The sequence below is a fragment of the Panthera onca genome, chromosome B2, assembly GCF_046562875.1.
Source record: "Panthera onca isolate mPanOnc1 chromosome B2, mPanOnc1 haplotype 2, whole genome shotgun sequence".
NCBI lineage: Eukaryota > Metazoa > Chordata > Mammalia > Carnivora > Felidae > Panthera > Panthera onca.
This window is the reverse complement of record NC_138343.1, coordinates 128275521-128299255: the sequence shown is the minus strand read 5'-3', so window position 1 is coordinate 128299255 and position 23735 is coordinate 128275521. Positions and strand designations below refer to the sequence as shown.

The following is a 23735-nucleotide window of genomic DNA, read 5'->3' as shown; positions in this document are numbered from 1 at the left end:
TGAGACTGATCCATGTGTGTCGATAGTTTCAACAATGCCGATCAAAGCTATAGAAAAAGTAAATACAGTTTAAAATCAGTATTGACACCACTGGCAAACAAATACAACTGCACTTGAATGGAATTCACCTTTGGCTGAATTTTCTTAAAAAGCTGGCCACAGGTCTGCCATTAACACATATGTTTTGGTTTGGCATTGGGCCTCCCAAACAACAAAGCAGGTGAATTCCACAAATATATGCTTCCAATAAATCATTCTGTCAGTTAGATGGTAACATTTACATATCACCCTTCCAATTCCTAATTGTCTAATCAGTTGCAAGACTGAATTACATAGTACGCAAGGCAATGTCAAACACAGGCATGTAAACAATATCACAATGGTTCATTGTAGTGTCAGATTTACCCTCCTACACTTGATCTTGCCAAAAGGCCGAGAAGCAAGAAGTTTACCCTCCTTAAACATGCGATTTCTATTTGGATAAAGAAAGCTTCCATGATGATACCATTTTTATAAAGGCCCAACCAAGCAAAACTAACCAACACAATAGATGGCCTAGAAATACATACTACTTTTTTAAAAAGGGCAATGATACACACAAAATTCAGGACGGCACCTACTGCTAGGCAGAAGGCAAAAATATAGGATGGGAAAGGAACATGATATGGAAAGGAACAGGAGTAATAAGCTCAATTTTATAATTATACTTAATAACTTATACGCCGGTCTATTATATTGCTTTATATTTATCATTTGTTCCACGACTGGCTTTGGAAAAGTTTTTGTCTTATTTAGAATACAGAGAACTCTATGTAATAGAGCATAGCAAGCCTGGATTATGCAGAGAGAGTACCCATATTTATTGTTAGTTAGAAGTTCCTTTGAAAGCTCTTTGATCTTTGCAACATTTCTGGCTGAAAAGCATGTGAAGTTTTCTTCAGTAGCAGCAACATATAAAAAGAGCTAATGATGTGCTTTTACTTTGATATTGAATACTTACTTTTTAAAAAAATAAGACTTTTTTTTTAAAAGCACTTTTAGGTCCACAGCAAAACCGAGGGAATGGTACAGAGATTTCACGTACACTCTTGCCCCTCGTCCACAGCCTCCCCCATCATCAACACTCCCTTGCCAGAACAGTACATTTGTTACAACTGATGAACCTACATGGACATATCATTGTCACCCAAAGTCCATAGTTTACCCCAGAGTTCACTCTTGGTGTTGTGTGTTCTATTGGTTTGAACAAATTTGTAACAGCATGTATCCATCATTACAGTATCACACAGTATTTTCACTGCCCTAAAAATCCTCTATGCTCTGCCTATTCATCCCTCCTCCCACCAACTCTTGGCAACCAATGATGCTTTTATTGTAGCTATAGTTTTACCTTTTCCAGAATGTCATATGTAGGAGTCATACTGTATGTAGCCAATTCACATTGGCTTCACATGCATATAAAATTCCTCCATGTCTTTTCATGGCCAGATGGTTAATTTTGTTTTTAGTGGTGAATAATATTCCACTGTCTAATGTACCACAGTTTATTCATTCACCGACTTAAAAATATCTTGGTTGTTTCCAAGTTTGGGCAATTACAAATAAAGCCACTATAAACATCCATGTGCAGGTTCTTTCATGGATATAAGTTTTCAACTACGTTGGGTAAATTACCAAAGAGCATGACTGCTGGATCATATGGTACGAGCATATTTAGTTTTGCAAGAAATAGCCAAACTTTCTCCCAACATGGCTGTACCTTTTCCAGTAATGAATGAGAGTTCCTGTTGCTTCACGTCCTTGCCAGCATTTGGTGTTGTCAATGTTCCAGATTTTAGCCATTCTAGTAGGTATGTAGTGGTAGTTCACTGTTGTCTTGATTTTTATTTCCCTGATGATATATGATATGGAGAATCTTTTCATATGTTTATTTGTCATCTGTATATTTTCTTTGCTGAGGTGTCTCTTAAGGACATTGGCTTATTTTTTAATCAGATTGTTTTCTTACTGTTGAGGTTTAGGAGTTCTCCTCCTCCTCCTTATTTAATTGTTTATTATTTATTTATTTTAAAAATTTAAGTTTAAAAGAGAGAAAGCATGAGTAGGGTAGGGACAGAGAGAGAGGGAGAGAGGATCCCTAGCAGGCTCCATGTTGTCAGCACACAGCCTGAAGCAGGGTTCAATCTCATGAACTGTGAGATCATGACCTGAGCCAAAATCAAGAGTTAGATGCTCAACTGACTGAGCCACCCAGACACCCCAAAGTTTAAGAGTTTTTTGTACATTTTGGACAGCAGTTCTTTATTAGACATGACTTTTGCAAATATTTTCTCCCAGTCTGTGGCTTGTCTTCTCCTTTTCTCATCTTTCACAAAGCGTAAGTTTGTTATTTTAATGAAGTCCAGCTTATCAAAGATCTCTTTCCTGGATCATGCTTTTGGTGTAGTATCTAAAAAGTCATCACCATACCCAGAGTCATCTAGGTTTTCTCCTATATTAACTTCTAGGAGTTTTATAGTTTGGCATTTTACATTTAGGTCTGTGATCCATTTTGAGTTAATTTTTGTGAAGGGTGCAAGGTCTGTGTCTAGATTCATTTTTTGCATGTGGATGTCTAACTCCAGCAAAGACTATCTTTGCTTTTTTGTCAAAGATCAGTTGTCTGTATTTATATGGGTCTATTTGTAGTCTCTCCTATTTTGTTCCATTGACCCATTTTGCTGTTCTTTTTCCAATACCACACTGCCTGCAGTACGATAGCTTTCATTAAGTCTTGAAGTCAGGTAGTATCAGTCCTCCAACTTTGTTCTCCTTCAGTATTGTGTTGACTAATCTGAGTCTTCTCCCTCTCCATACAAACTTTAGAATCAGTATGTTGATACTCAACAAAATACTTGCTGGGATTCAGATTGGGATAAGATTGAATCTACAGATCAAGTGAGGAAGAACTAACATCTTGACAATATTGAGTCTTTCTATCCATAAATATAGAATATCTCTCCATTTACTCAGTTCTTCTTTGGTTCTAGCCATCAGAGTTTCGTAGTTTTCCTATATAGATTTTGTACATATTATGTTAGATTTATACCTAAGCATTTCAGTGTTGGGGGTCCTAATGTAAATGGTATTGTGTTTTTAATTTCAAATTCTATGTGTTCTTTACTAGTATATAGGAAAGTGTATCCTGCAATCTTGCTATAATCGTTAGTTCCAATAGTATTTTTTGGCCAATTCTTTCAATTTCCTACATAAAGTTACCACTTTTTTAATTAAAAACAAATATGGCCATCTTTGCAAAATAAAAAAAAAATGTGTGGTTACTCCCCTAAATGCCAAATAAAAAAAATTTTTTTTAATCAAAAACCTTTTGTTAAAATCTGTCCAACATTTAAAACTGGTTGAAAGGTTTTGTTTTTTTTTTTTTGGCATTATGTGCTTTGACCAATATTAAAGTTATTCTCTGATTTTCACAATTTCTCACACAAAGGGATATTAGTTGATCATTTTCATCATGTAATCACTATAGAAGCTGTGCAGGTAGGTTGCAAATTTCAAGAGCCAGATATGGTTGCCAAATCATTTACATTTTCAGGTCCATTTGGAATAAATGAGATATCCTTTGGGAAAATCCACAGAAAATACAAATAAAAATTCAATTAACCCATAAAAATAATGCACTCTGGATGTGTCCAACATCATAGTCCTGGATGATGGTGCTATTTACTGAGATAGAATACAATGACGTAAAATAGTTTTGGGAGGTGAAACCAAAAATTGTTTCTGAGCTTAAGTTTGAAATGCATATTAATCCTCTAAGCGGAGACAGAAAGCAGGAAGTTAGATATAGGAATATGGAACTCAGAGAGATTGGGACTCAAGATACAAATATGGAGGATCATCCTCCCATAGGAGGTATTTAAAGCCATAATGTGGGTAAGATGCCCAAAGAAGTGAAGTCTACACTGTAGACTGTACAGTGAAGAGAGGTTAGGACTGATTTCTGGAGCATTCAACACTGAAAGGCTAAAAAAAGGAAGAGAAACCAGCAAAGGAGACTAAGAAGAAATAGCCAGAAAAGTAGGAAGAAAGTCAGGAGAGTATGTTTGCCTGAAACCAAGTTTTAAGAAAGTGTTTCAAGAAAGAAAGGTATAGGACTGGATCAAGCATTCCTGAGAGCTTCAGTTAAATGAAGAGTCAGAATTGACCATTACATTTGGCAACGTGGTGGCCACTGATGACCTTAATTAGAGACTTTTCAGCAGAGCGGGATGGGTTTAAGAAAGAATGCGAAAAGAGGAAGTGGAAACTAAAAGTGTAGACAGTTCTGGGGCGCCTGGGTGGCGCAGTCGGTTAAGCGTCCGACTTCAGCCAGGTCACGATCTCGCGGTCCGTGAGTTCGAGCCCTGCGTCAGGCTCTGGGCTGATGGCTCGGAGCTTGGAGCCTGTTTCCGATTCTGTGTCTCCCTCTCTCTCTGCCCCTCCCCCATTCATGCTCTGTCTCTCTCTGTCCCAAAAATAAATAAAAAAAAACGTTGAAAAAAAAAATTAAAAAAAAATAAATAAAAGTGTAGACAGTTCTTTCAAGGAGCTTTGCTGCAAACAGAACAAGAGAAATAAGGTGGCACTAAAAGAGTCAAGACCACGATAAATTTTACTTTGTTTTGCTTATGTTGAGAGATAACACAGTATGTTTGTAGATTGATGGAAATGAAGCACTCAAAATGGAAAATGTAGGGGAGAGAGGACAGACTTCCAGAAAGGGAATGCTCAAGTAGGCAAGAGGTTGTGTAGTCCAGGTACAGGTGGAGGAGTTGCCCTGGGAAGTACTAACAGTTCATCCATTGTAACAGAAGGGGACTGGAATTCAGATTCAGATGAAGGGAGATCGGCAAATCTGATGGCGGGAGAATGTAGAAGTTTCTTCTGACTGCTTTGACTTTCATATTGAAACAAACCACAAGTTCATTACACTCTCCAGCCAGTATGAAGTCTGTTCTTGGAGTGAGAAAGAGATCTAAGAGAGAGGATCGGGGAGGGAATGACCAAGATTCCAGGACAAAGAAAATAGGCACAAGAGGCACTGTGAGAATAGGAGATTAAAATGACTAGGGAAATGTAGTACGGTGTTGGGCAGTGCTGAGGGTCCACTACGTATTTGTGGTCATAAATATCAAGCAGGATCAAACATCATGCTTCCGTGAATTTTTTTAATCATGCTCAGCTGCTCAGGCACAAGCATGAACAGGCAAGTGGTTGGGTTTAACCCGAATTACACATATTCTAGACAAATAAGACTGAAGGCAAAAAGGGATAGCATAGTTGATGATTTGTAAGGGTGTGCTTATAATATCAGACCACAGAAGTTATGCAAGAAGAAAAAAAAACGAGTGGATATAATGGCTGGGAAAGGTACTGCAGCAGAATATTTGAGAAATTCTCCCAACTACAAAATAACAGCAGGCCCCGTTTCAGCAAAGAGCAAGGGTACATCTGACAGGCATTCTCCTAGGAAAAAAAATCTCTTTTCTTTTATGATTTAGATCTTCTGGTACAATGCTGCTACCTTTCTATTTGGGCCTAAGGTCACTAATGCCAATTTTTTAAATGGTAAATTAGGTCACATCATAATGGCTTTTCTGTGGCAAACAGAAATTGGCTCAGATATGTTTATTAGAGTCACATTATGACTTTAACTGGTGTTAATATATGGAAAAAGTTTAAATATTATGAGAAGAAATTCATTCTAAATTATAATGCTAGGATGCCCTCCAGTACAAGTATAAAGTAGAAACAAAGCAATTGCAATTGTATTATAGTATCTATGATACACTCCTATTTACTTCTAACTTATGTTTGATAGAGATCTATGTTTTTTTTTAAATTTTTTTTAATGTTTATTATTTTTAAGAAAGAGAGACAGAGCATGAGTAGGGGAGGGGGAAAGAGAGAGGAGACACAGAATCTGAAGCAGGCTCCAGGCTCCAGGCTCCAGGCTCCAGGCTCCAGGCTCCAGGCTCCAGGCTCTGAGCTGTCAGATCCGATACGGGGCTCGAACTCACGAGCCATGAGATCATGACCTGAGTCAAATTTAGAAGCTTAACCGACTGAGCCACCCAAGCGCCACGAGATCCATGTTTTGATTGAAAGGTATATTTATTCTTTTTTTGAAATTACTTTTTCAAAGACAGAGAAGTCACTAGGAAAATTGCTTATCAGTTACTGTCATGTAGCATTGATTGACCATATCAACATAGCAGTATGTGCACATAAACATAAGTGAAATCTTAACCCAAGGAAATTCACATTGTGAGGTATCAAGGCTACAGTGACAATAACACAAGGTTCTTCTTCTTTTTAAAAATTCTATGTTATTTGAAATTGCAATTTAAGAACAAAGAGGGGGACAGTCTGATTGGATGAGGCCTTTAAAATATCTTAGTCATTCTCATACTAGATAGGCCTGGCTGGAATTGCCCTTTAGACTGATCAATGATAAAAGCATACTAATGGTTTAGAAAAGATAATTTAGCCCTAGTTTAGGCACAACAATTTATATGCTTTCATGTAAATTGCAATGAAAGCAGCAAAAAGCAACACTGCTCAGCTTAGTACTTTCAGTTACTAATTATAAATATCTATTATGTCTATTTACTAATTATAAATATCTATTCATGTCTTCTGCCCATTCCTTAACTGGATTATTTGTTTCTTGGGTGTTGAGTTTGATAAGTTCCTTATAGATCTTAGACACTAACCCTTTATCAGATAATGTCATTTGCAAATACCTTCTCCCATTCCATAGGTTGCCTTTTAGTTTTGCTGATTGTTTCCTTCACTGTGCAGAAGCCTTTTATCTTGATGAAGTCCCAGTGGTTCAATTTTGCTTTTGTTTCCCTTGCCTCTGGAGACACGTTGAGTGAGAAGTTGCTGCAGCCGAGGTCAAAGAGGTTACTGCTTGTGTTCTCCTCTAGGATGTTGGTGGTTTCCTGTCTCACACTTAGGTCTTCAATCCATTTTGAATTTATTTTTGTGTATGGTGTAAGAAACTGGTCCAGTTTTCCCAACACCATTTGTTGAAGAGATTGTCTTTTTTTTCCATTGCATATTCTTTCCTGCTTTGTCAAAGATTATTTACCATACAGTTGTTCTTATGTACTCATTGATGTTTATCTCTGCTAGGAAATATTTGGTCTTACTAGGTCTGTATAGTATTTCCTAAGCTTCCATGTAGATAACCTCTGCTCTATTGAGATGGCATTTCCCCCGACTCATAGGTTGGTTCTCTGTCACACTGAAGTAAGGGAGCACATGAAAAAGAAACTGTAAATCCCAGAGTACACTACTACCAACAGGTGTCTTCTTATTAGCAGGAACTGCCAACACTTTGTGTATAAGACATCTCCCAGAGTGCAATGCAATTAGTCTTCTTCCAACTTCCTTCCTGCCCTCTTGTTTTCTGGGTTTTATAGAAACCAGTCAGACAACACTTTGACTGCCTTCCAGATCTACCTCATGGATAAAAATGAGTCTTTCCAAATACTTTATCCCTGACAGAACCATCATCTCAGCTTTTAGAACAGCAGATACGAGGGGTTATCAATTACATATCTGAAAACAACTTTATGAGCCCTGGCTTTCATGGACTATTCTCTCAGATTCTGGAGAATAAATCTGGCTATAAATTTTAAATTTTTAAAATTATTGTGAATGTTCATCCTTTCCATATATCTATATCTATATATATGTCTATATATATACATACACACACATATATTTCTGTGATCCCTAATATTCAGATGAAGAAACTACGGCACAAAGCAGAGGTTTTACTCAAGAGTCTGTGTACTTAATCACTGAACTCTATCCTTTGTGAACACTATACTTAGAGAAGTAATCACTTTCATCTTAAAATGACCACGGTTCTCTTAAACTGTGGTTCTTGTCCCTGATTATAGGTATATATGTAACAATTATAATAATAACAGATAACACCTATTAAGTATCTGATACATGCTAGGCATTAAGCTATGCAATTACCTCATTTAATTCTCACTCCTCTCTGTGAGAGATACTATCATTATTACCATTTAGCAAATAAAAAAAAATAGGCCTTAGAGAAGATAATAAATTTACCCAGAGTCAGATCACTGGTAGATGGGAAGGCTGGGATTCAAATTCAGTCTGATTCCTGAACCTAAGTGCTCACGTCTTATGCTATAAAGCCTCTATATAACAGGCATACAACATGTTGTATATAATTCTCCAATAAACTGAAAGTATATTTTACTACAAGTTACATGTTAAGCATTATCATTATCATTTTATATATTATTGAATTATAAACAAATACCTTGTGAAACATAAATGTTCTTTCATCATATACAAATAGTTGCAAAATAACCAAAGACTTCTTAATGTATTTGTAGTCAGGGATTTAAGTTCAACAATTTTTCCTATATTCACTTTGGTAGATCTTTGTGCAGTACATGAAGAGGCTTTCTTACCCTCTGACTTTTTGTAGGATTTAGTCAATGAGGAATACTGTCAGGAAATCAGACAGAGGAAGGAAAGGAAACTTGGGGTATTTGTTTTACTTACTCAGTTCCTGAAAGGTCCCTGCATGCTGCATGAGCACCAAAGTCACTGCTCAGGTCTAGCAGTGGTAACCTGCCCCCCTGTTATTAGCCTGCAGGTTTTGTATTGTATCTTATGACTTCTCTATTTACTCTGTCCACACTTGTAAACCATTCCTTCATTAAACTCACTCAAATTGCCCAATTTATGTGCCATCTTTCTTCTCTGACAGATCATAGAAGTGATCTGTTCTCACATAGAACACATGCTTTCATATTTTAGAAGGGGATATTTCCCCATTCTACATGCATTCTTTTTTTTTTTTTTTTAATTTTTTTTTTTTAACGTTTTTATTTATTTTTGAGACAGAGAGAGAGCGTGAACAGGGGAGGGGCAGAGAGAGAGGGAGACACAGAATCCGAAACAGGCTCCAGGCTCTGAGCAGTCAGCACAGAGCCTGACACGGGGCTCGAACTCATGGACCGTGAGATCATGACCTGAGCCGAAGTCGGATGCTTAACGGACCGAGCCACCCAGGCGCCCCTCTACATGCATTCTTAATGTTCATACGTCTCTTTAAAAAAATAGCAAAGACGTATCACTATAATTACAAAGAAAATGATGTGTAATGTTATAGCTAACATACCTTCTTCAGACTCTTGATGTAGCCTTTCAGATTGGCTCTAGTCAATCATTCCTGACTCAGCTAAAGTATAATTTTCATGCAAGACGAATGGAATGTACAAGAAAACCCATGATCATCGTGCACTGCAAATTATTCTTGCTCACTTTATCCATGTCAATTCTGTCCTAATTAGGATGTTGTAGGCAATTGAAGACTTATGTTTGGCTCAAATACGTATGAGCCCAAACTAAATGTGCTTAATAGCACTGGTTTTTGTAAACACAGAGTCAAAGACAGCTAATCTTTCATACTTATGAGATACGTAATGAAATATTTGCAGGGCATCTCCTGGACAGAAAATTGTTAAGTTTAAGCATCTTGAGTGATCAGTGAAAGTAGTTTTCTATTCATAGTGTCAACTAGAATATAGAGACATAAGTACTCCAAATATGTGACAGTGTGTATTTAGATTGATTTAAGATCGTCTCTTGATTGAAGATAATCTTTTGAAGACTTTATTATAATAATTCTGCCTCTAAGAATTTATCTGAAGAAAATAATCACAAATGTGTGTAAAGATTTATCTGTTCCCCACGACAATCAATATGAGCATCCATATTAAGGAATATGCAGTCATTAAAATGAGGTTATGGAAGAATGTATAATGGCAGAGGCAAATGTTTACAAAATATGCTAAGCGGGAAAAAAAAGGAATTAACATTATATGTAAGCTACTTCTGGTGCCAGCCAAGATGGAGAAAACTGACTATAGACTATCATTCTCACTAATTACAACTAATAACCCTGAAAAAAAAAAAACACAAAAATCAACTACCTGAGGATGTTGATAAGTACACATAGCAGATGGATTGGGAACTAACGTAAAAACTTGAATAAGGATGCATAAGGGGTGAGGTTGGTGGATTTTATTTTTCCTTTCTTCCCTAAATTTGACCTGAGGGTGAGCTGAGTCTTGGGATCATGCAGCTAGCACTGACAGCACAAATTCTAGGAAAAATAGCCAGAAGACTGAGGAAAAGATTCCCACATTTTAGAGATCATGAGGGAGACCTTTCCCCGCCCTCTACTTTTCCCTCTTTTATTTTCCTCTCAGCTACAGAGCTACACTGGCAATAGCACAGTGGAAAACCCATCTCTCTAGCCAGAGGAATTGGGAAAAGGAAGCCCTCGTGTACAGAGAGTATTGGAGGGTTATGGGTTTTCATCTCTTGCTGCGTCCCTGTGAAGGCAGCCACAATTGTGTAGGACTACATGACAGTATGGGAGGCTAAAATTCTGAAAGCATTCCATTTTCTGGCCAGAGGAACCAAGAAAAGGAGCATCTGAGAATTGAAAAGTATGGGAGAAATCATGGAGAGAGAAGAGCTGAAAAAGGTAACTCTCAGCAAACTAGGAAAAGAAGGGAAGATACTCAAATTGATAGATTATTTGCAACACGATTTATAGCTAACATCATAATGAACTGAAAAAGAGTTTTACTCCTGAAAAAGAAATAAGGCAAGGATATCCACTCTCACAACTTCTGTCCAGTATTGTACTAGAAGTCTTAACCAATGCAATAAAACATGCAAAAGAAATAAAAGCCATGAAGATTGGGGGAAAAAAAAACTGTCTATATTAGTAGATGACATGACTATATATATATAAAAAAGAAAATCCCATGGAATCTATGGCAAAGTTCTTAGAATGAATAAGTGAATTTAGCATCTCTATATACTATATATTAACAATAAACAAAACAATACTACGTTTCACTGAGGAGAATATACACATGGCAAGCAAGCACATGAAAATATGTGGAATATTATTAGCCATTTGAGAAATACAAATTATAACCACAATGAGATGCCACTACACCCCAATCAAATGGCTAAAATGACAAATAACATCAACTAACTGGCAAGAATGAGGAGAAACTGCATTGCTCACACATTGCTGGTGGAAATGAAAAATGGTACAGCCACTCTGTTGTCCTGGGAAATTTCTTTTAAAACAAAGTTTGCAAAATTAAAAAAAGAATTTACATAAAATATTTAAAAATGAAAAAAAAATCAAATGAAATAATAAAATAATAATAATAATAATAATAAACTAAGTCTGCAACTGCCACACAACCCGGCAATTGCCTTCTTAATTTTTCTGCCACAGAAAGGAAAACTTATGTTGACACGAAAACCTGTGCATGAAGGTTCATAGCAGTTTTATTCATTCAAATAGCTCAAAATTTGGAACAATCCAGATGTCCTTTAATGGGTGACTAAACTGTGGTACATTCATACCATGAAATACTACTCAGCAATAAAAAGGAACAAACTATTGACACATATAACAACTTGGGTGAATCTCCAGAGGATTATTCTGAGTGAAAAAAGCCAATTCTAAGAAGTTATGTGTATATCAATTCATTTATATAAGATTCTTGAAATGACAAAGTCATAGAAATGGGAAATAAATTAATGGTTGCCAGGGGGCAGGGATGAGGTAGAGGAAGAAGGTGCATGCATCCATAAAAAGGTTACATGAGGGGTCCTTGTGGTAAGGGAACTGTTTCATATCTTGACTGTTTAAATGTCAATATCCTGGTTGTGATATACTAAAGTTGTACAAGACGTCACTACAGGGGGAAACTAAGTAAAGCCTACACTGATCTCTCTGTGTTGTATCTTACAACTGACACGAATCTACAACTGTCTCAATAAAAATGTCATTTAAATATAAAAGATTTACTTGCCATTTCCAACAACATGGATGGGCCTAGAGAGTATCATGCTAAGTGAAGTAAGACAGTCAGAGAAAGACAAATACCATATGCTTTCACTCATATGTGGAATTTGAGAAACAGATGAACAAACTAAGAAAAAAAGAGACAAAAAAACATACTCTTAAATATAGAGAACTGGTAGTTTCCAGGGGGGAGGGGGGGGAGGGGGAAAACAGATAAAGTGGACCAAGAGTACACTTACCGTGATGAGCACTAAGAAATGAATTGAATTGTTGAATCATTAAATGGTACACCTGAGACTAATATAACACCGTACATTAATTATACTTGAAAAAATTTGATAAAAGAATAATTTTTCAAGTACCGTTTATAATAGTACTAATAAAAATAAAACACACAGGTATAAATCTAATAAAATATGTTGTAGGAGCCATAGGCTGAGAACTACTAAACTCCGATGAAAGAAACTGAAGATCTCAATAAATGGAGAAGTATATTATGTGCATGAATTGGATGAGTAAATATTGTCGTCAATTTTCTTTAAATTGTTCTACAGATTCAATGAATCTCTCTCAAAAACTCCCAGCAGGATTATTTATAGATACTGACAAGGGTGTTCTACAAAGTAATTAGACTAGCCTCAACAAATCTTGAAAAAGAAGAAAGTTGGAAGACCCCCACTACCTGCTTTGAAGACTCATTAGAGTAAAGCTGCAGGAATGAACACAGTGTGGTTCTTGTGAACAGACAAACACGTACAACAGAAACAGACCTACAATGTAGTCAAATTGATTTTGGACAAAAATGAAAGGACAGCCTTTTCAAGAAATGGTCCTGGAACAATTGTACACCCATATGCAAAAAAACAAGGTGGGGGTTGGGGGGGGGGGGGCGGATTCAACATTTACCTCACACCATACCCAAAAAACAAAGTCAAAATAGATCATAGGCCTAAATGTAGAATCTAAAACTATACAACTTCTAGACAGAATTAGAGGAGAAACTCTTCGTGAGCTTGGGTTAAGTAAAGAGTTCTTAAATAAACATCAAAAGTATGTTCCATAAAAGAAAAAAACGTACTTAACTGGATGTCATCAAAAGGATAAACTTCGGCTCCGCAAAAGGCACTGCTAATAAAATGCCAAGATACCCCAGGAAAAAAAGTTTACAAATCACATATTTGGCAGAGAACTGTTATTTGGCAAACACAAACGCTCTCAAATCCTAACAATAAGAAAACAATCTATTTTTTTAATGAGCAAAAGATTTGAACGGACATTTCAAAGACGATACACGTATGACAAACAATGCGCAGTAAAAGATGCTTAACATCATTAGGCATGAGGGAAACTCAAATTAAAACTACGATGAGATACGACGACACAGCCGCAGGAATCATTACACTAGAAGAAAGACTGACAATGCCACACACTGATGAGGACACAGAGCAACTGGAACTCTCAAGCGTCGCTAATGGCAATGCAACATGGCGCCTGCGTTCTGGAAAACAGGCTGGTGGTCTCTTATCAAGTCAAACATATATTTGCCGTATAACCAACCAATTCCACTACCCTCCAAAATGAAAACTCATGTTCATATAAAAACTTGTATGTAAATGTTTATAGCAGCTTTTTTCATAATCACCTCAAACTAGAAAAAACTCAAACTACTCTAACTTATGAATAATCAACAAAATGATACATCAACGCCACGGAATACTACTCAGCAATAAAATGGAACAAACTATTATTGTATACAACGTGGAGGGATCTGAAATGCATTATGCTAAATGAAAAGAGCCAGACTCAAAAACTACATATGGTATGCCTTATATATTTTTCTAGAAAGGCAAAACTATAGGAATAGAGAACAAATCTGTGGTCCCAGGGAAGGATTTGACTATAAGGAGTCAGCATAAAATGATATTTTTAGGTGATCATGGCTACATGACTCTATGCATCTGTCAAAAATCACTGAACTGTGCACCAAAAAGTGAAATTTGGTGTATGTTAATTTTATTTAGTTTTACATATTTAAAAAAATTTTTTAATGTTTATTTATTTTTGAGAGACAGAGAGAGACAGACAGAGCACAAGCAGGAGAGGGGCAGAGAGAGAGGGAGACACAGAAAGTGAAGCAGGTTCCAGGCTCTGAGCTGTCAGCACAGAACCCGATACGGGGCTCGAACTCACAAACTGCGAGATCATGACCTGAGCCCAAGTCAGACACTTAACTGAGGGAGACACCCAGGCCCCCCTGGTGTATGTTAATCTTAAAAATGAATGCACACAAATCATATGTATACACTGAACTTGTGTTTTAAAGACAAGTATGTATATATATATATATATATATATATATATATATATATATAAAAACAGCTCAAAAGGCAAATACCAAAATACTAACATTGGTATCTCTGAGTAATAAATATTGTTCTGTATAACTCAAAAACATAACTTTTTACAAAGAATGTAATTTTTTGTGAAATCTGACTCTATATGCATGTATACATGTACTTATATATCTGCAGTCTGATTCTCTATGAATGCTTCTGTGTGTGAAGTTCTGAAATACCATCTTGAAGCACTAAAATGCTAAGATGTACAGAAAATTAGGGATCATTAAGATGGAATATACTCTTTCCTGTAGCCTTCTGTATTGCACAAATTTTCGATAATTCTACATATTATTTTTTTTTTAATTTTTTAATGTTTATTTGAGAGAGAGAGAGAGAAAGAGAGAGTGTATGTGAGTGGGGGAGGGGCAGAAAGAGACAAAGAATCTGAAGCAGGTTCCAGGCTCTGAGCTGCCAGCCAGAGCCCAGTTGGGGCTCAAATTCATGAACTGCGAGATCATGAGCTGAGCAGAAGTCGGATGCTTAACCGACTGAGCCAGCCAGGTGCCCGTCTACGTATTATTTTTGATATCAAAATTTTATTTTTAAAAATTTTTTTAAAGGGATATATTTTTTTTAACGTTTATTTATTTTTGAGACAGAGTGAGACAGAGCATGAACGGGGGGAGGGTCAGAGAGGGAGACACAGAATCCGAAGCAGGCTCCAGGCTCTGAGCTGTCAGCACAGAGCCCGACATGAGGCTCGAACTCATGGACCACGAGATCATGACCTGAGCCGAAGTCGGACGCTTAACCGACTGAGCCACCCAGGCGCCCCGATATCAAAATTTTAAATTATAACCCAGTCTGACAGGTCTAAGTCAATGCAAAGGGGCTAGATCATTGTCTGACTTTTTAGAATCCCAGGCTTCTAAAGCACTGTAATGAACACATTCCATTTTCTCAAGATTGAGAATGAGAGTAATTCTTGCTACTTTGCAAATTCAAACAATTTCTCTGGTTATTCTTGATTAGCATATCTTGATCAAGCTTATCAAAGCTACATTCCACTCCACAACGGACCTGATCAAGGGGCCTTTCACATTCAAAGAGAGCTCCCTGCTCACCAGACTGGGGCAGGACTACTCTGCAGGTGAGAAATGGGCCCTTTAACTGCCTAGCTACAGACTGCCAGACACAAAAGAAAGCTATGTTGTTACTGAAGCAGTAAGGTTTTTCCAAATATGCTTGGATCACAGGAACATCTGATTCAATATGGAAAATTGTACTATTGTTCACACTTCCACAGAAACATATGACATTTCAGGGCAACGCAGAGAAACAAATGAAAACCCTCAAGAGCAGCTACCAATTTTGCTAAATGTTATACCAGACATGAAGGATGGCGGGGACGGGGAAAAAAGTGACCTCAACCAGTGGTCAGATGACTTTCTGTAATTTCAATAACATTTGCAACTAAGAAAGGGGAATGGGTGATTATATCATCAACTATTTCCCCCACTCTGACAAAACCAGGCCCCTATTTTATGTCTAATCCAAAAGAAACATTTTTCAAAGAGGGTGAAGTGGATTCTGTGTGAAGCATTATACTTGCAATTCTTCCCCCAGGTTAGGAAAAAGCATGATTTCCTTAAAATTTATGGGCACATTTTAGGGTCAAGTCCAATTCTACTGAAAAAAAAAAAAAAAGTGCTGTTTCACCCTCTTTGTGTAATATCCAAACAAAACACAACAAACAAACAAACAAAACCCCACCTAATTTTGTTCACTGAGTACTCAATGAACTACTGGCCTTTACATGGCACTTTGTGGTTTTGACTGGCAAAACTAAGTACCATAGTTACATAATGATACACAGAATCTCTTCTCAAGATATTTTATTTCCTATTTAAAATCAAGCCATGAACTAGAGTCAAGACTATTTTATTATAAGTACATAAGAAAATATAAGACAAACTTAAATGCATTAGTATACTTATGCAATTTATTTTTAGTATTTTTTTAATGTCCAAAATTCTTAGCATGTCTAAACGCAAAAAAATGCATCCCCTAGGTATACTTGACCATTTCCTGCTCTTTGAACACCCCAAGCTTTTCAACATCTGAGCCCTTATTTATCCTGCTCCCTCTGTGGTTTTCTTAAATTCTTTTGCAATAAGGATTTAGATAACAAAAATAAATACCTAGATTATATTACTTTAAACCTCTACAAAAATGCCTTTACCCAGTCAAAATATAAGACCATGTTTTTGGCTTTCATAAAATCTTGATATAAGAAACACCAATTATAAAAATATTTCTATGTATTCTGCTAAAAATCAAAGGCATTATTCATCCACTATGCTGCCCAATGTCCTTTAAAATTTGTTGGTTTTTTTAATGTTTATTTATTTTTGAGACAGAGAGACAGACAGAGCAGGAGCGGAGGAGGGGCAGAGAGAGAGGAAGACAGAATCCGAAGCAGGCTCCAGGCTCTGAGCTGTCAGCACAGAGCCGGACATGGGCCAAATTCACGGGTCACGATATCATGACCTGAGCCAAAGTCCTTCCTTTAACAGACTGATCCACCCAGGTGCCCCATACCCAATGTCCTTTACATGACAACGGACATGACATGTCCATTACATTACAGGACAATGTCCTTTACATGAAATTGCTTGAATTTGCAAAGTAGCAAGAATTACTCTCACTCTGAGAGAGAAATACCCTTGAAAAACCAATGCCTGGAAAGAACTATATTTTTCCTGATAAATTGCTACGCTTCTTTCATCCAATGCTAGGATCAAAACTGTATTCTTTTTTGCCTTGGTTGCCCTGAAGATCGGCTAAATTTGGTTTTCAACTGCAATAAGTAACCCATCCCTGGTGTCTGAGACATACACATTTGTCCCTTTCTTTTACTTTAAAGTTGTAATTTTTTTTACATCCTGTTTTTAATTATGTCACAATAAGAGTCACCTGAAATATGTTCTGAACTATGTTTAAGTATGTTTTAAATACAGTAGGCAGAACTAATATATTGAGGCTGCATCCTATAAGCTATTCCATGTTAAACCACAAAACAAAAACAGTTTGGCCTAGAGCAGTATGTATCAAGCTAGAACACGCACAGGAGTCACGTAATGGTCTTATTAGAAGTCTGGATTATTTATATTCAGGGGTGCCTGAGAGGCTCAGTCAGTTAAGCCTCTGAACAGTTGATCTCAGCTCAGGTCTTGATATCTCAAGCCCCGCACTGGGCTCTGCGCTGGGCGTTCAGCCTACTTAAAAAAACAAAAGAAGACAAAACCAAACAAAACAAACGTTGGATTCTATTCAGAAGGTTGGGAGTGGAGCCTGAAGTTCCACATTTCTAATGGGCTCCCAGGTAAGATCATTCCTGCTGGTCCTCAGACCACACTTTGGGGAGGCCGGGTCTAAACAAATGTCCTGGTAATGCATGAATGAAAAGTCAGCACAAGAGAAACAACGAATAAAATGGAACCCTAAGAAACTAGAACCCTCAAAATGGTGAACACTACAAATCAGAGCAAATGGAATAGCCTATTTCTGTGTCAGTCTTTAAAAATCAAAATGTCTCGGGCCACCTGGGTGGCTGAGTCAGTTGAGCGACCGACTTGGGCTCAGGTCATGACCTCGTGGTTCCTAAGTGTGAGCCCCAAGTCAGGTTCTGTGCTGACAGCTCAGAGCCTGGAGCCTGCTTTGGATTCTGTGTCTCCCCCTCTCTCTGCCCCTCCACCCCTTGCACTCTATCTCTCTGTGTCTCGAAAATAAACATTAAAAAAAAATTTTTAAATCAAAATGTCACATATTCAAGATCAGTATTAATTTTTTATATAACAAATGTCCAGTTCATGTTTTTCAAAGAAGTTGATTCTGACTCACGTGTTATACATTCTACCATATACATCTGAATAAAATTTTGGTTGATATGTTTCAAAAATCCCTGTTACTCTCAATGTTTTAGGGGGAAATAGGACAGGAAAACTCATTGGATATTTGGAAAGTTTCCATTTATTCAAATGTTTACATTTACAAATGTTTATTATACTCCACCACTACTTTGAAGCCTCAACATACAATTGCCTTTTTCTTTTAATTTATTTATTCTGGTTGTATTCTAATTCTTCATTTTTACCATCTTGGGGAGCAATTCCTGTATAACTTGGAGAATTATCCTTTAATCCTCCAGTAAGTGAATGAATCTGCATCATTTCAAGAAAATTAATCAGCTGTGATGCTGGTTAAGGAAATACTTCAACATTGGTTCATTTCAATTTTCTTTCTTTCTAGCTCATTTCCAGTTCAGAGAGTGTTCGTGCTCCTAGCATGAGATGTTGCATAACGTCACAGAGAAGAAAAGACCTAGTTTTTCCAATCTTGTTCAGTTTTTATAGACTCTCATAGTGCCTGTTGTTAGTTTCATATCCGATGCAGTAGGCAAAAATCTGTATTTTGGTTGAAGCTAAAATTAACCAGTTACCTAATACACATAAAGAACTAGTTGAGTCACTGTATAAGTACAATAGCATTTAAGTTTTTTTCTGGGTCAGAGGATTTAAAGCCAAGTGTACTAGTTTTCTATTGCTGCTGTAACAAATTACCATAATTTTAGTGCCATGAACAGCACAAATTTATTATTTTATAGTTCTGGAGGTCAGAAGTCCAAAAGTGGGTCTCACTGGACTAAAAATCAAGGTGTCAGCAGGACTGTGTTTCTTCTCAAGGCTCTAGAGAAGAATTTATTTCCTTGCTGTCTTCAGCTTCTAGACACCTCCCACATTTCTTGGCTCTTGGCCCCTTCCTCCACCTTCCAACCCAGCAGTGTTGCGTCTCTCTGTGACTTTCTTCCACAGACACATCTTCTTCCAACTGATTCTTCCCTTCTGCCTCCTTCCATTTTAAGAACCTTTGTGATTACACTGGATCACATGGATAATCTGGGATAGCCTCCCTATTTTGATGTCAGCCAACTAGCAACCTTAATTTCCCTTTGCCGTGTACCCGAACATACCCATGGGTTCTAGGGATGAAGATGTGGACGTCACAGAGGACTCGTTAGTCTGCCTACCACACCAAGCCAGTATTCCATTTCTATTTACTGACTTGAATTTCTGAAACACTCTAGTTCTCTTATAGTTTTTCAATGCTAGGAAAAGAAGTTCTTGGGGAAGAACACTGTAGGATTACCGATAGCAGTAACTTGTGCTTGTTTTGAAGCATGAGCTCTGATTCTACTGGGATGACTCTAACACTCAAAGGAAGATAGGGATATAGCTGGAATGGCCAATACCACATAACCGGTTATCTGCTTCAGGATACACGCAGCCTGAGAGTCCTTCCTGACTTACGTTCTAGTAAACTGATGCTGTGGAACATAGAATCAGACTGTGGCCACCAGGATAACATCCTGGCTCTGCAATCCAAGTTGGTTAGAAAAAGGGCCTTCTCGTTAAAGTTTTAGAAGCGAATCCCGCCTCCAAAATTGCTCTAATGAGTTTAGAATCATTAAAATTGTCCAAGGCCCTAAGGTAATAAAGTTTATAGTTTGTTTTAAAAAAAATTTTTTTAATGATTATTTATTTTTGGGAGACAGAGAGAGTGGGGGAGGGGCAGAGAGAGAGGGAAATAAAGAATCTGAAGCAGGCTCCAGGCTCTGAGCCATCAGCACAGAGCCCAACACGGGGCTCAAACCCACGAAGCACGGGATCGTGACCTGGGCTGAAGTCAGACGCTCAACCAACTGAGCCACCCAGGTGCCCCTATAGTTTGTTTTAAACATGCAAAAAAATGAAAAGTCAAATGGGTAAATTAGAGTAGCCTGATCTCTTCATGCCATTACTAAGGACTGACAGTTTGTCTGTTTCAACAGCATACCGTGCTTAAATTCTGAAGACACTAAGTCTCTAATAATTAAAAAAATAATACTTTGCACCAATGTTTTTATGAATATATTCTAGACATACTTCCTCACAGGAACTCTTTTTTTTTTAATTTTTTTATCTTTATTTTTGAGAGAGAGAGAGAGAGACAGAGTGTGAGTGGGGGAGGGGCACAGAGAGAGAGGGAGACACAGAATCCAAAGCAGGCTCCAGGCTCTGCGCTGTCAGCACAGAGCCCGACGTGGGGCTCGAACTCACAAACCGTGAGATCATGACCAGAGCTGAAGTCGGACGCTTAACCGACTGCACCACCCAGGCGCCCTAGGAACTCTTGATTAAAGATAATTATTCTATCTCAATCAGAAGTCACAGAAAGTAAAATGTCTGAACAACTGGCTTGAAGGCACTATACAAACTGAATCTAAATATGAAACAAACAGAATCAAATTTGAATTCCTTGCCAGAATTCTAGTAGGTAAGAGTATGTTTGTGGTGATTATATATTGAAAACAGGCATGTCCAATCATCAAACGCTTAAATATAAATTGCAGGGCAGTTCAAGTACAGCCAAATTGGCTCTACTCTGGTATCATGTCACAGAAAGGTTGTGAGAGGTATACTGTTTCCTGAGAGCCTTATTTTGTAACACACGTAAGCAATGCCAACATGAGAAGTAGTCCTCTCTCACGGGCTGACACTCTCAAATTTTACCCCCCTCACCTGCTGACCCCCTTCCTTACCTCCCCAAACTGTTCTTAATGCAAAGGTACTTCTGAGAACTGTTCATAGTTTCCATGGCCCTGGTAGGGTCTCCATCAGTATTTCAACTCATCACCGCTCCTTGGCAACACACAAGTGGGCCAGCTCTTAGTGCGATCTGATTAAGGAATGCGATAAGGTAGTGATCCAAGAGGAATTTTATTCACGCAGCCCCTAAAAGAATTCCGAAAATCTATGCACATATTTTTAAATAACATCTAAACATTTTTAACGTAAGTTTAAACACTTGAAAAAGGAACATGATTTTGAATGCTCTGATACATATTTATCAGAACCTCAGGGCTGCAGATTTCACTCATTCAATCTACAGAAAATGTCTGCTCTATAACATAATTGGCATAGCCAATCCTCATTGACAAGCCAATCAACCCAATAAAACTTTCTGTCCAAACAAGTCTGACTTCGTTTTTCAATCAAATGTGAAGAGAGTCTTGGTGACAATCCATATTCAGAATGCTAAAAGGAACCAGCACAGAGCCTTGTCATGTGCTCATCTCTTGCATGAATGAGGAGGAAGAAAGAAGAACTAGCAGACATTATCCATGCTCAGAGGCAGATCAGTTTCAAGAAAAAGATGGAAGTTGAGGATCTGAAAACTGAAACCGTTGAAACACTCTATGCCCTGAGAAGTCTTGTTGCCCAAGGGCATGTGCATAGTTTGGAAACTGCTGCGAAAAGATACTTAAATTCTTCTTGGAAAGTGAAACAAATTTAAAACGGTATTTCTAAACAAAAAGCCCTCCACTGCATTTCTTTGAGGGATCCTAAGCCTTGGAAATATCTTAGAACACGTATCACATTCTCTTCATCAAAATGGAGGGTCAACAATAAAAGATTATAATCTTGCTTGTGCAGCCAATCTCATATATAATCTTGGATGGGCAGTTCTGGCATCCTAGGAATTGCTTCTACATTTTCTCTAGTCTTTGGAACTCCTTGATTTGTTCTAACCCTCTACCCATATTTGGTCATTGTTTAGTGTAACCACACAGCCTAAATTAGTCACCTTTCACCCCTAAACTCCTAGATTTCACCCCGTGTCATTATTGGGCCTTATGCTCATGTTCTGATGCTCTGGCCTTTTCAGTGCCAGAAGTGGATAAGCTTTATTTCAAAAAAATAAAAACAACCAAAAAAAAAAAAAAAAAAAAACAACAACAACAACCCAAAACCAAGTGCAGCTGCCAAGGTTATGCTGTTGTGTCATCAGAACTGTTTATGCAAACCACTGCAGACTTTAGGGGGAAAGATAAGGAGTGTAAAGTCTTACTGGTAATGTATTTTGAAAGCCTCTCTCCTAATGTTTCTGGGAGAAAGGTTAGAAGTAAATTACTGACAATGGGTAAGAAAACAGATGCGAAGAAGACAACTTTATTAGGCGCTTTCTCTTCTTTAATGAGGATTTTGGTTCTCTCTGAGGAAGCTCCAAGTAATTCGACAATACCCAGGTTTCCTTCTGTTGCTGCAACTTGATCCCACGGTGGGTGCTCTGGGAAGCACGCTGAGGGCGAATGGGTCTGAGGCCACTCATGACCAAGGTCGTCTGATCCATTTGTTGAGACTCTTTCCGTGTCACCTCTTAGAAGCTGGTCTGGGTTCCCCTCCAAACAGCCCCACCACCTGGCTGTGCCCACCTCCATTCGTGCCCCAGCTACCAGGTAACGGGTGGTTCAGAGGTGCTGCTGCGGGGGGCAGCCAGGCCTTTAGACGCAATCACTGGGGGAGAGGCGAGGACACGGGTGGAGGCTGGAGGCGCGCGCAGGTGCCGGCGCACCCACGCACGCACACACACACGGACTCGGGGTGCAGGGCGGACGGGGGAGGGGAGCGGAAGGCCTTACCAGATCAATGAACGTCAGGAATTTCCAGCTCCCGCCGTAGGTCTGATGCGAGGGCATCTCGATGGCCTTGTAGTTGCACAGGATAGAACAGTAGGACAGCAGGATCGCCACCCGCAGCACCTGGCACGGGACAAGCGCCATGTTCGCAAAAGGCCTGGCAGGCTGGGCGGCGACGAGGAAGGGCGGGAGCGCAGGGCGCGCGGGGGCGGGTGCCGGGGGAACCCTGGAGCGGCCGGCCGCGGGGCGGGGCGGGGCGGGGCGGAGCGGGGCGGGGTCTGCGGCGGGCGCGCCCCGCGGGACCGGCGACCGCTAGCGCCCGGCGACCTGCGCGGGCGGGGCGGCGTCGGCGGACACTAGCTGCTGCCGCGGCCGGGCGGCGTGGCGTCAGCTCCTTCGTCATCTCCGTCATTCTGCTCCCGCGTTCTAGGGGCCCCGGGAGACCCGGCCCGGGCGCCCCCTAGGCGTCCCACGGGTGGGTGGGCGGCCTCCGAGTGCGACCAGGGCTCGGGAAGCGCGCGCCGCTCTCCGGGGCCGCGGCGGGTGGCCTCTGCCGGCCGGAGAGGGAGCGTGGTCCGCAGAGAGCGGGCGGGCGGGCGGGAAACCTGCCCTGACGGAGGGGACCCCAGTGTGGACAGACGTCGCCGCCGAGGGGACTGCGCCGGAGGGGGTTCCTGCTGGCCAAGGCGGGTGCTCAGCGCGGAGGGACCGGTGGAGGCCCGGCCGTGGGGTGTGAGCCCGCGCGCCGGTGGCTCCCGAGTGACTTAGTTTTGAACCCAACTGGATTTTTAGTGATAGACCACTGTTAATCGCTGTGAGATTCCCTTATGAATTCTGTTCCAGCGGATGGCCTGCCCCGTGCTTTTTCCCAGGAGGTTTATAAATAGCGTGTCAATGTATGATACAACAGGACTGACTATGAACTTTGGACGAG

The 23735-nt window shown here is 39.2% G+C and overlaps 1 protein-coding gene across 13 annotated transcripts in view; it reads right to left on the bottom strand.

Annotated features, from left to right (window-relative positions):
• The window catches only part of AIG1 (androgen induced 1), a 244814-nt gene extending 221652 nt beyond the window's left edge, over positions 1 to 23162 (bottom strand). The window contains exons 1-2 of one of the 13 annotated variants that reach the window (XM_060616829.3): positions 22805 to 23145; positions 22315 to 22679 (exon numbers count right to left, since the gene is read on the bottom strand). In XM_060616829.3, coding sequence (XP_060472812.1) covers positions 22677 to 22679; positions 22805 to 22945 — 144 coding nt within the window. In that variant the 5' untranslated portion in view covers positions 22946 to 23145 and the 3' untranslated portion in view covers positions 22315 to 22676. Of the gene's footprint in view, positions 1 to 22314; positions 22680 to 22804 lie in introns of those variants that run through there. The other 12 variants (XM_060616814.3, XM_060616820.3, XM_060616822.3 and 9 more) reach the window with 12 other exon arrangements.
• Positions 23163 to 23735: the final 573 nt, after the last annotated feature.